The sequence below is a fragment of the Capricornis sumatraensis genome, chromosome 9 (assembly GCF_032405125.1).
Source record: "Capricornis sumatraensis isolate serow.1 chromosome 9, serow.2, whole genome shotgun sequence".
NCBI lineage: Eukaryota > Metazoa > Chordata > Mammalia > Artiodactyla > Bovidae > Capricornis > Capricornis sumatraensis.
In genome coordinates this window covers 62,284,513-62,296,618 of record NC_091077.1, presented here as the reverse complement: position 1 = coordinate 62,296,618, position 12,106 = coordinate 62,284,513, and the positions used below count along the sequence as shown (strand labels likewise).

The 12,106-nt window shown below is 45.0% G+C and overlaps 1 protein-coding gene across 1 annotated transcript in view; it reads right to left on the bottom strand.

The window, feature by feature from the left end:
• SLC36A1 (solute carrier family 36 member 1) overlaps positions 1 to 8,644 on the bottom strand; it is a 31,741-nt gene extending 23,097 nt beyond the window's left edge. The window contains exons 1-3 of the mRNA XM_068979660.1: positions 8,502 to 8,644; positions 1,576 to 1,666; positions 426 to 514 (exon numbers count right to left, since the gene is read on the bottom strand). Of these exons, the coding sequence (XP_068835761.1) occupies positions 426 to 514; positions 1,576 to 1,666; positions 8,502 to 8,644 (323 nt within the window). The remainder of the gene's footprint in view (positions 1 to 425; positions 515 to 1,575; positions 1,667 to 8,501) is intronic.
• Between the last annotated feature and the right edge of the window lie 3,462 nt (positions 8,645 to 12,106).

Below are 12,106 nucleotides of genomic sequence, written 5' to 3'. Positions count from 1 at the left end.
TAAGTTAGTGTGACAGATGACGTACGTGTGTGCTCACTCAGTCATGTCCGGCCCTTTGGGACCCCATGGACTGGAGCCCACCGGGCTCCTCTGCCCATGGTATTTTCCAGGCAAGAACACTGGAGTGGGTTGCCACGCCCTCCTTCAGGGGATCTTCCCGACCCGGGGATCGAACCCACGTCTTCTGTGCCTACTCTAGTGGCCGGCGGATTCTTTACCACTGAGCCATCCGGGAAGCCCATGTGACAGGTGACAACAAGCTAAAAAAGGGCACAGAAACTGCCAGAGAAAGGCCATTAACGAGCGGCCACCTTCAGCTAGCACGGAGAGTCGCGAGTGGTGTGCGTTGAGCGCTCACTTCCGGCGCTGGTAACGGAAGCTGGAAGGACAGCCTATCACTCAAGAGGTGCGTGGAACACTCTCACCTGTAGCAGAAGTGGTGTGCGCACTTCACCAGGATACTCATGCAGTGCACAGCCACGAGGCCGATCACCAACAGGCTGAGGGGACCCATCTGCGGACAGGCGTTGCGGGCCAGGGAGGGAGAGACAGGCAAGCAGGGTTAGAATGGAATCTGCACATGATGAAAACGTGACTAGGGTACCTTCCAATGACAGAACTTCCGGCAGGGCATTCGAGAAACAAACATTCTCACAGCTTAGTTGAGTAGGAAGGGCACCCTCTGAACCTCAGCAGGCCTTCTAGACAATTAATCTCCCTGAGGAGAACGACACAGATTACGCTGTTTCAAGACTGCTGCCTCTCAGCAGAATAGAAGGCTCCTGGGACTGTCTGGGAAGAAGACACAGGCTAAGGGCTGGTGGGAGGGGGCGAGTTCTTTCTAGAGTAACGGCACAGGCCAGTCTTTAGCAGAGGACATGTCCATCCTCTGAGCTACCTCTCACTTTATTTATTTATTTATTTTTACTTTTCCCATATAATTTTTTTAAGTTGATATGTTGTATTTTCATTTTTATTCAGTGAAGAATTTTTTTCCCCCCCTGGCCTCAAGCCATGTGGGATCTTAGCTCCCAGTCAGGGTTTGAACCAGTGCCCCTTGCAGTGGAAGAACAGAGTCTTAACCAATGGCCTGCCAGGAAATCCCCTATCTCCAACTTTAAAAGAAAGCAAAATGGCTCTGGACAGGCAGGCTATCAGGGGGAGAATCAAGAAAGGAAAAAAAAATAAGATTTTCAGAGTTGTCCATCTAAGAGCAGGGCATGGAAAGACTATGGAAAATGGACAGAATTCTGTTATTCTTTAGTTAATATTATTGATGGAAATGGCCAGGACCTCCTCCTTACCTCAAGTAGCCTCCATGAGGGCAGGGATCTTTGTTTGTTCCACTCACTAATAATAATAGTCTTAAGAATCTAGAACAGTGCCTGGCACACAGCAGATCTTCAAAATATACCTTTAGATGAATAAACCTGAACTCTGCTTTTCCTCAACTGCATTTGAAAAAGAAAAGCTTCCCATTTCAAAATGTTTTATGTGAAGTAAATTAAACACACACAGACGCACCATCTCCTAAAATCTGTCACAATACTTCCTTGCACCGATGCAGACCCTTACCAAGATGCCTGCATTTTTCACTGCCAGAGGCAACCCCAGGAGTCCTGTGCCAATGTTGCTTTTTAGCAGGTGGATCAGGGTCTGGAACCATCTGAAATGGGAACAAGGCAGAAAAGGGCAGGTTAACAATAATAAGAGGTAATATTTATTGAGTACTTACCATTGAGCTAAGTGCCTTCATGAATCATCTCGTTCAATTTCCAGCATGGCAGGCATATTCTTTACCAATGAGCCACCAGGGAAGCCCAGAATAACACCATGAGATAGGTATTAACTTCATTTTACACAGGATAAAGCCACTTGTTCAAGGTCACACACCTGAGTGTGAACCTGGATGCAAACCCAGGCTGTCTAGCCCCCGAGCCCATTCTCCTAGTCACTGGGCTATAATGTCCATTCCCCGAGGCATCTCTGGGTTCACCTTGCCTAGAGATTAGACCAGAGGGACAGTATGGTGTCGCTCCTGGTGTATTGGTTTTCACCCTGGAACTTTCCACTATAAAGACTCAGATCCAGAATTGCAACAGAGGATTCCAAGCATTACTATGAAGGACAGACACACTGCTGTGAGTAAAGAACAGGGGAAATAACAAAATAGAAGCCCCAAATCCCTATCAGAAAGTTTTATGTAACGTGAACAGAGTAAAAGTCATATGGTCCCACAGTCCCTGGTGTATTGTGTATTAAAAAAAAAAAAGTCAAATGCCATAGAGTCCTAAGACTGGAGAAGCCCTCTTCAGACAGTCACCTAATTTATCCTTCTGCCTTGAGAAGTCCCTCTCAAGCTGCAACTGGAAAGCCTCTCATGTGTCATTATGTTCTCACTCAACAAACATCATCTATTATGTGTAAAACACTGTGTTAACGCAATGGCGGAAACTGCATGGATCAGACGTGAACTTTAGTCTCTAGAAACTAATAAAGTCTGCAGGAAAATAAGGCAGACACATGAAAAAGATCAAACATGGTACCACTTTGCCCCAGATTTCCTCAGGATTTGGTCCCTGGCACTGTCTGGAAATTCTTCTCCACATATAACCTACATATCTCCTAAACGATGCTTCCACACGTCTTCCAAACTGCAATTTAGTAGAAACTGAAAGCAAATCATGTGTTATCTTGTGGTGGTGGTTTAGTCACTAAGTTGTGTCTGACCCTTGTGACCCCATGGACTGTAGCCCGCCAGGGAGCTCTGGCCATGGGATTTCCTAGGCAAGAACACTGGAGTGGGTTGCTAATTCCTTCTCCAAGGGATCTTCCCAACCCAGGGATTAAACCAGGGTCTCCTGAATTACAGGCGAATTCTTTTCCATTGAGCCAACGGGGAAGCCCATTAACTTGTAAGAACCATAATAAATAAGATCTGTCTATACTCTCTGGAAAGGAATTTTACTCTCGGTAACCTTTCTCCCTCCACCTCCAGGAAAAAAATCTCTTGACCTTCCTACTGTCCCCAAGTTTCTCATGCAAGATCAAGAAAACTGCTTCAAGTCTTAACAAGAAGAGGCAAGTGCTCTCCTGGATGAAACTAAGAGATGGCAAGGGTCCAGGGGTGACTCCTCCATTATCAAGGGCCAGTGAATAGGAGATAATGGGCAGAATGATGGACCAGTCAAATTTCTATCTTGGCAAATGTTTAATCCACTTAAAGGCAAAGGTAAGCACTTCACCAAAACTACCTGCCTACTGGAGGCCTCCCCAAAACACCTCTGGGCTGGGTTTCATAGGAGATCAGATCCCTCCAGCCCTGATTCTGCCATTAATTCATTATGAAAATTCCCTTCCCTCCTCTGGGCCTATCATCTCATATGAGAGGACTGGACCAGAACAGCATACTTCAACTCTGAAACAGCAGGGCTCTAAGCAATTGACCAAAATTATTCTTTGTTAAAATAATCAGTGTATTTATTTTTGGTGGTGCTGGGTCTTCGTTGATGTGCTCGGGCTTTCTCTAGTTGCGGAGAGGGGGGCTACTCTTCATTGTGGTGCATAGGCTTTTCACTGCGGTGGCTTCTCCTAAGCTTTTCACCAATGGCCATGAGCTGGGATTACCCACAACCATATGAGTTATCACAGTATCAATTCCATGGACTAGAGAATCTTAACTATGGGGGTAAGAGGGAAAAATAAGCCTAGCAAATCATAGTTCTTATACTTTTTTGGCCTTAGGACCCTTTTACATACTTATAAACTATTGATTATATGGATTTGCTTATATAGATTATATGGATTGCTTATATGGATTATATCTGCTGATATATATGTATATATACACATATATATTTTATAAATTAAACCAAGAAACTTAAAAATATATATTAATTTAAAATAATAATAAACTTACTACATGTTAATAACCAATTTTTAACAAAAAGTAACTCTATTTTCCAAAAAAATAAAATGTGGGAAGTACACTATCTTACTTTTTTTACAAATCTCTTTAATGTCTTATTTGATACCTGGATTATCTTCTGCATTCAACCTCTTGTGATACATTGCTTTGATGGAAGTCCCTGAAGAAAATCTGCCCTCACATAGATATGTAGTTAGAATGTATCTGAATAGCCTGTTCAGGCAACTGTGATATTTTTTATTTGATACTACATCAAAACTGGACACACATAGGTTTTAGGAGTTAGTTGTAATGTGGAATCTGACCTTTTCATACTCTACTATGTGAAAATACACTGGCAATCTTGCTCCTTGAATAGATCTTTTACTCACACACAATTTCCCAACATCACACTTTGGCCATATGGGAGATACTGGTTCCCTGAGCTACATGGATCTTTCAAATGCTGGCACATTTCATTATACGACATTAAAAAAAAACCACATTCATTAGTATCATACCTAATCTCATTAGACAAGTCTTTAGGTAAAGGGAAGCTGTCAAGGTCACAGTGCAGGATACGAGTTTATTTTTTCTGATTTTGCTCAAAAGCTCAAATTTCATTGCTGGCGAAGGAAATGGCAACCCACTCCAGTGTTCTTACCTGGAGAATCCCAGGGATGGGGGAGCCTGGCGGGCTGTCGTCTATGGGGTCGCACAGAGTCGGACGTGACTGAAGCGACTTAGCGGCAGCAGCAGCAGCAGCAGCATATAGTACTGGGGTTTTTTTTTTTTTTTTGGCTGTGCTGGATCTTCACTGTGGCCCGAGAGCTTTCTCTAGTTGCAGCATGCTGGTTTAGTTGCACCTGCGGCATGTGGGATCGTAGTTCCCCAGCCAGGGATTGAACTTGCGTCCCCTGCACTGAAAGGCAACTTTTAAACAACTGGACCACTAGGGAAGTCCCTTAATAGTTTTTCCTGAGGTGACGGTCTCATTACTTTCATTTTCAAGAAAATATCTGTCAAGTAGTCAGATCTGAACGACCGACAGTTTCCTAGTTGTTCAGTAGAAGAACAACTGAGTTCTTCAGACAACTCAGTAGAACCAGCTAGAGGTGGAGAGGGGCTTATAATGTGGGCAGACAGTCTCCTCTAGTTTGGAGTTCACTAGAGAAAATGCCATGCACCAGGAAAGACTGCAGCCAGGGGGCCTTTACCAGTAATGAGCTCCAAGAGAAGCTTTCATGTGCACTTTCCATTTTGTCACACAGAATATTAACAAAATATTCTAGACTGAAGGGTCAAGGTTTAATAAAATTAGTGATATGACTGCTTCATCAAGGACATGCTTAAGTGAAAAATAAAACAATGATGAGCATAATTTGGCGTTACCTCCTTGACGCACGCTGCTGCTGCTGCTGCTGCTAAGTTGCTTCAGTCATGTCCGACTCTGTGCGACCCCAGAGAAGGCAGCCCACCAGGCTCCCCCATCCCTGGGATTCTCCAGGCAAGAACACTGGAGTGGGTTGCCATTTCCTTCTCCAATGCATGAAAGTGAAAAGTGAAAGCGAAGTCACTCAGTCGTGTCCGACTCTTAGTGACCCCATGGACTGCAACCCACCAGACTCCTCCATCCATGGGATTTTCCAGGCAAGAGTACTGGAGTGAGTTGCCATTGCCGTCTCCATTGATGCACGCTAAGGTGCCAGAAATTTTACCCATAGTTGCTTCTGAACCATCAGTGCAAATGTCAACACAGTGAAAAGACAAATCACATCTAGTATTATTGTGAAAACAGTTTTGATTTCGTGGGCTTCTTAAAATGGTCCTGGGACCCCCAAAGGGTCTGAAGACCATACTTTGCAAATGGCAACTCCAGATAACCTACTGAAGACCAGTTTCAGTCAACTGGTTTCTCAGCCTGCCAGCCTGGGGGAAAAAGTATCAAAGCTCGGTCAAGAGCAGTATAATGTAGCTCAATAGGGCAACAAGAAAACTTTGCCTGAAAGAGTAAAATCTGAGGCCGTCATCAAAGCAGTCAACAGCTTAATAACTTGAAGGGTTAGGAAATTAACCTCACCAAACACATTATCATGGAAGCACCTGGGGCTCCTATCTGCATCCCTGATTGGGGATTTTGACTGAGTCCTAATCCCTAGAAGAGCCAGGTGTGCATGCATATACTTTGCTTCTTGTACTTTGTTCCAGGTATTTTTTCCACATACTTTGTTCCTTAGGAAATTAGATAACATGGTGGAGTAAGTCCCCAGGAAACAGGAACCCAGCTCAAAAACTTGTCCCTAACACTTCTCACCTGTACAGCTAACTAGGTCCCAAATCAGCTTATACTTAATCATACCTGGCACATTTCTACATGCAATGCTTCTGGGGATCCAGGCCGCAGGCAAGTACTCAATCCTCCACGTCCCAAAGGAGTACTTTTCCCTGAACCACTTGTGATGGGTTTGTGACACCTGCCATCACTTACAGAGGGGCTTTCCTGGGTCACTTACCTTGTTTCACAATACCAGGGCAGGATGGGCTCTCAGAAAAAGTACATCCCCAAGCAAGACCAAGAGAACACTGATCAAACATTCCAATCGGTCAATATCCAGCAAACAATGGGAGATTATTTGGCGTTGACTATTAGTTATAACCCAATGTGAAAAAAGAGAGAGAGTCAGAATAGCTAACAGCCATTCATTGTCTTCAGCATGACAAAACCTATGGGCTACCAATCCTGATGTTGCTAGATGACTGGCTGTGAACTTTGGAGGAGTCCCTCTAAAAATGAAAACCTAGACCCCATATGGCAAGCACTGCATAGACAAGCTCAGGTCTCAGAACAAGGAGCAAAAACTGGAAAGAAAACTAGAGAGAGAAGCTTGGAAGAAGCATTTTTCAGTAACCAGAGTGACTTCTTAAGAGAAGCCATCACATGGCATTGGCTGCATTTGACACTCCTTCCACCTGGGGGAAGTCACGTAGGTAGGTAAGGTTAGGGAAGAGAGAGGAAAGATAGTTCTCACTGCTGCTGGTTGGGGCCTAAGCAATCTTTTCCATCAACTAACACAGCAAGCATGTGGGGAAATCTATAGTAGCATGCCACAGGAGAAAAAAGCTATGGAGATGGAACCTTTATGAGCAGAAAACCAGCTAGAGGTGGAGAGGGGCTTATAATGTGGGCAGACCCGTCTCCTCTAGTTTGGAGTTCACTGAAGAAAATGCCATGCACCAGGAAAGACTGCAGCCACGGGGGCTTTACCAGCAATGAGTTCCAAGAGAAGCTCCCCTGGTCTCCTTGGGCAGTCACAGGGGACAGTGTGAGTCAAGGACATAATGGATCCCTCAGTGAGTCACACCCAACCCCCAAGGGAACACACAGAGGATGATGGAAAAGCTTGAGGAATAAACAGAAGGGCCGCAGAAGATGGGGTGCTGTGGTCCAGAGAAAATGTTAGGGCTCTGCTGATTTCAAAACTGAACCAGACAACTCAATGGAGTAGAAAACCCTCTTCTGAATCTTCTCATTTGAAGAGTCAATCAGCATAGCTTCACATGGGGGTCCTCAATCTTATATTTGGAATACCTGAGGCCCACAGAGGGCCAAACTAACCCAGATGAGACTTGGGATTCAGTTTCCAGAGATAAGGCGTAAGCCCTCCTAAGGGCAGACAAAGCAAATCACCTCTTCTTTTTCTTTTTAAAGATTTTATTTATTTATTTATTTTGATGTGGATCATTTTTTTTAGTCTTTATTGAATTTGTTACAATATTGCTTATGTTTTATGTTTTGGTCTTTTGGCAGCGAGGCACGAGGGACCTTAGTTCCCTAACCAGGGATCGAACACACATCTCCTGCATTGGAAAGCGAAGTCCTGACCACTGGAGTACCAGGGAAGTTCCCTCTTCTTTACCAACGTCTTGAATCTTTTAGGACCTCCCTAGGAGCTCAGCTGGTAAAGAATCTGCCTGCAATGCAGGAGACCCCAATTCAGTTCCTAGGTCGGGAAGATCCCAGACTTCCCACTCCAGTATTCTTGGGCTTCCCTGGTGGCTCAGACAGTAAATAATCCGCCCGTAATGCGAGAGACCTGGGTTCAGTTCCTGGGTTGGGAGGATCTCCTGGAGGAGGGCATAGTGCAGGAGAAGTTATTCTTCCCTCTTCCTATTTATTCTGTCAAATGCCCTGGTTGTTTGGTGATGGGGACAGAAGTCTGGGGGAGACTTTGCAAAGGACTGTCTGTACTGGACTTGGAGTTATTGAAGCTTCTAGCACAGATGACCCAAGGCTCTAAATTACAAGAATGTTCTCTCTAGAAGTTCTTCTTATGTTCAGGCTGTTACTTAGCACCAGCCTTCTGCGACCAACCCAGGTGAAATGAACAAATAAGAAACAGAGTAGAGAGTAACTGACAAAGAGCTCAGATCTCAGCACCATGACTCACTTCATCTCTTTACGTGTTACTCTCATCCGTAAAGTAGGGAACTGATAAAATCGGGAGGCAAAAATAACTCAAAGGGAGATTACGTTACTAACACAGAACATGGGAATACGAATCCCACCCCTAGGGCAGACAGAACAGCTACTTACGTTGTGCTGTTGCTTTCCCCAAACCGCATGTAGGACCCTGAGGAAGAGAAGTTGTTCAGGCCTTCGGACGGGCTCTCCTCCGGGCTCGCGTCGGTGGAGCTGTAGTCCCGGTAGTCCTCATCCCGAAGTCTCTGCGTGGACATGGTAACTGGGGGGACAGGGGCAGCACTCAGACCTCCAGTGGCTTGTGCCTTTAGCTCCAAGCCTGGGGTCGGCTCTAGGGCAGAAGCAGCCATTGTCACAGAGCTCAGTGACAGCTGCACTATGGATTAAGTACAGTGAGAATGCCTGATACTGACAGAAATGAAAAAGGTACAAAGTACACATGGGCGGGCTGAGCTCACTTGACTTCTGCCTCTCGACCGACGGTGCCACATTCACAAGTTCCTAAATTTGCCAGCACACCAGGACAGAACAAAGGCGAGGTTCTGCTTGGGAAGGGGGAGGAGACGCAGACAGGCACCTCTTTGTAGTCTTTCCTATGCCTCAGGTTGGGATTGACAACCCCTTCCACTGAGCTAATTTCTTGGACCCCGGACAATAGTGACATTTTACCTACATCCATCTTCCCCAAAAGCAAGCTCTTAAAGGACAGGAACCTAAATATTCCTAAGCTGCATTCTATTTTGTCTATGCATTCAGGACAGTAAGAACCTTCTGCAGTCCAGAAATCCCGTCCAGATCATCTGTTTCTACTCAAACTCTCCACCAGGTCCCAAAGCTACAAAAGATGTTCCCTTTCTGCCAGGACCTCTGGTATGTTCTATACTCTTTGGTGTATACTCACTCCCTCATCCTAGGACTCTTTTCTTGCAACCAGCATGAATATTGAGAAACAGAGCTAAAAGCAGCTCAGAGGAAGACTAGGAGCATGACAGGTACCCGCCACTGGCTCTTGTTGCAACATCTCCCTTCCACCCGTCTTCCTTTTTAACAGATCTGCCAATTTTTTTAAAGACAGTGGAAGAAGAAAACCTTCCTATTACATGCAGAGGAAGGACAGAGAAGATGGTATCCTCTGGGTGGACTTTGCTTTAGTAATTAACCAGCAGAAAAGAGAACGAGGACTTCGCTAAGATACACTACAAGTATATGTTCCAAGAGCAGTGTAAGCTCCCTGAATATGAGGGTCTGTTGCTAAAAGAGCCATTGGAGGTCACTCCAAACTGCTCATTTTACAGATAAAGAATCAACCTCCCCAAAAGCTGAAGGGACCTGCTCTGCTACAGCCAGGTAGCAGCCAAGCAGTAAACATACATCCTGACCCTCTGCCTGAATCTGGAAACATTACTGAATACACTGCCAGTTGCGGTGATGGAATATCATAATAAAAGAGAGTCAACTTCCTCCAGGAATCTGCAATTGAGTAAGGAAAAAAAGGTTCATGAACAGTAAAAATCACCAATAAAAATCCTTCTGACACTTGGCAGACTGGTACGACCACCTGCCTACAAAGTGCTTTTCCCTATCCTGAATCTCATACGCTGCCTCAGATGCCCAGTAGAAGACAGGACCTCCAAGGGCCATCACAACGTGCTGTCCCACCTGACACATAACATTAGTTGCCAGAGACTAGACAGCTCTGTGTCAAGTGCTCCCAGAAGTCCAGCCCCTGGGGATTCTTCAGACCCCACCTGGCACCTGAGTGATCCAGGGTGATCTCATTTTCTCCCTTCAACCACAAAACCTCATGAAGAAAGTGCTTGGCAGAAAGCCAGCAAAGGACTTGGAAGTCCCAGAGAGGATTCTGCCTCACTTCACCACCACAGCTGACCTTGCTAAGCATCTAAGAGAGCATCATTTATTCACATGGTGGAAGAATTCAAGGAGTCATCTAAGCTCTTGGGGCAACTAAACTCATAAGAAGGCTGGGGTGGGGGGAAATCTATAAAGTATCTTAATGTGAACAGCTGAAAGCTGCTACTCAGGTAAAATCGATTAAGTGAGTCTCTGTGCAGGACACATCCCTGATGGTCCAGCAGCTAAGACCCCACAGGAGCCCAGGTTCAATCCCTGATCAAGGAACCAGATCCCACATGCCTCAACTAAAGATCCTGAGTGCTACAACTAAGATCCAGCATGCCAAATAAGTAAATAAATAGTTTTTTTTTTTTTTTTTAAAAAAGGTTAGTATCTATGCAAGTCAGAAGTGTGAAAAGTGAAAGTGTTAGTTGCTCAGCTGTGTCTGACTCTTGCGATCCCATGGACTGTAGCCTGTTGAGCCTCCTCTGTCCAACGGATTTCCCAGGCAAGATTACTGGAGTGGGTAGCCATTCCCTTCGCCAGGGGATTTTTCCAATCCAGGGATCAAACCTGGGTCTCCTGCATTTCAGGCAGATTCTTCACCATCTGAGCCACTAGGAAAGCATGTCAGAAGACCTGGGTGCTAAAGCTGCCTTTTATCACTAGTTTGCTCAGTGGCCTGAAGCAATTCTTATTTGACTCAGGTCTTTGTTCCAAATGCTAAAAATTTGGGTGCGGGGGGGTATGGTATACTAACCTATCTCTCAGCACCTCTTCCAGGAATCAATATAATTCTTTATGCAAACAACGGCTACTCTTGAGTCTCTTCCAACATACCCAAAGCGTCTGAGGAACAGAAGCCTTCCAGGTGAACCCTGCATATTACCAAAGAAGAGGAACAGAAAACAGACACTGACAAGTTCCCCAATCCCTCCCCATCAACCAAGAAACCACTCTCAGTACAGACACTCAATTTATTTCAGACACTGTTAAGAAGCCTCCTCATGTCACTGTAAAAACTGAAGTGACCCACAGCAGATTATCACTAAGAAAACTGCTCAGAAAGAAGCTGAAAATCTACAGATCAAAAGTCCAGTGAACAACTGCAGGATGTGGAAGATGTGGCTTGGCAACTGTGCATGTTGAAAAAGGAGAATAATGCTACTTACTGGTTTTAGTTGATGATAAGCTCAACAGAAATCAATGATAACACAATAGATGCCAATTCTGCTAATGCAATTCTTGGTTTCACTACAAGAAAGAACCCCAGGGAGATGACAGACTGTTCTTCTTTTTGCCATACCTTGTACTCTGTTCCAGGCAGCACACTATAAAGGGGATGATGATCAACTGCTGTATAGCCAGGGGTCAGCAGCAAGGTCACTAGGGGGAAAGAAAGCAGCTAAATGAAGAATGGTTGGAAGTCCTGAGAAGGTTCAACCTGGAGAACTGGAAACTCAGGAGGTACAAAAATTGTCTTTCAAAGCTGTTCTAGGGATCAGATTCATCCTTTGGAGCCTCAAAGATTACTCAGAAACAGGGTCATTAGGTGGAAAGTAAAGGGAGGCAGGTCTTTGGCACAAGGAAGCCACCTCTCAAAGGAGTTATCCACAGGACTTCCCTGGTGGTCCAGTGATTAAGACTTGACCTTCCGATTCTGGGGGCCCGGGTTTGATCCCTGGTTGGGTAACTAGATCCCAGATGCCACAACTAAAGATCCCGTGTGCCACAACTAAGACCTGGCGCAGCCAAATATATAAATAAATAAGGATATTTTAAAAAATATATATGTGTGTGTGTGTGTGTGTATTAAAGGCAGTATCCAGGAACTTCCCTGAGTCCTTGGTTCAGGGGTTGAGACT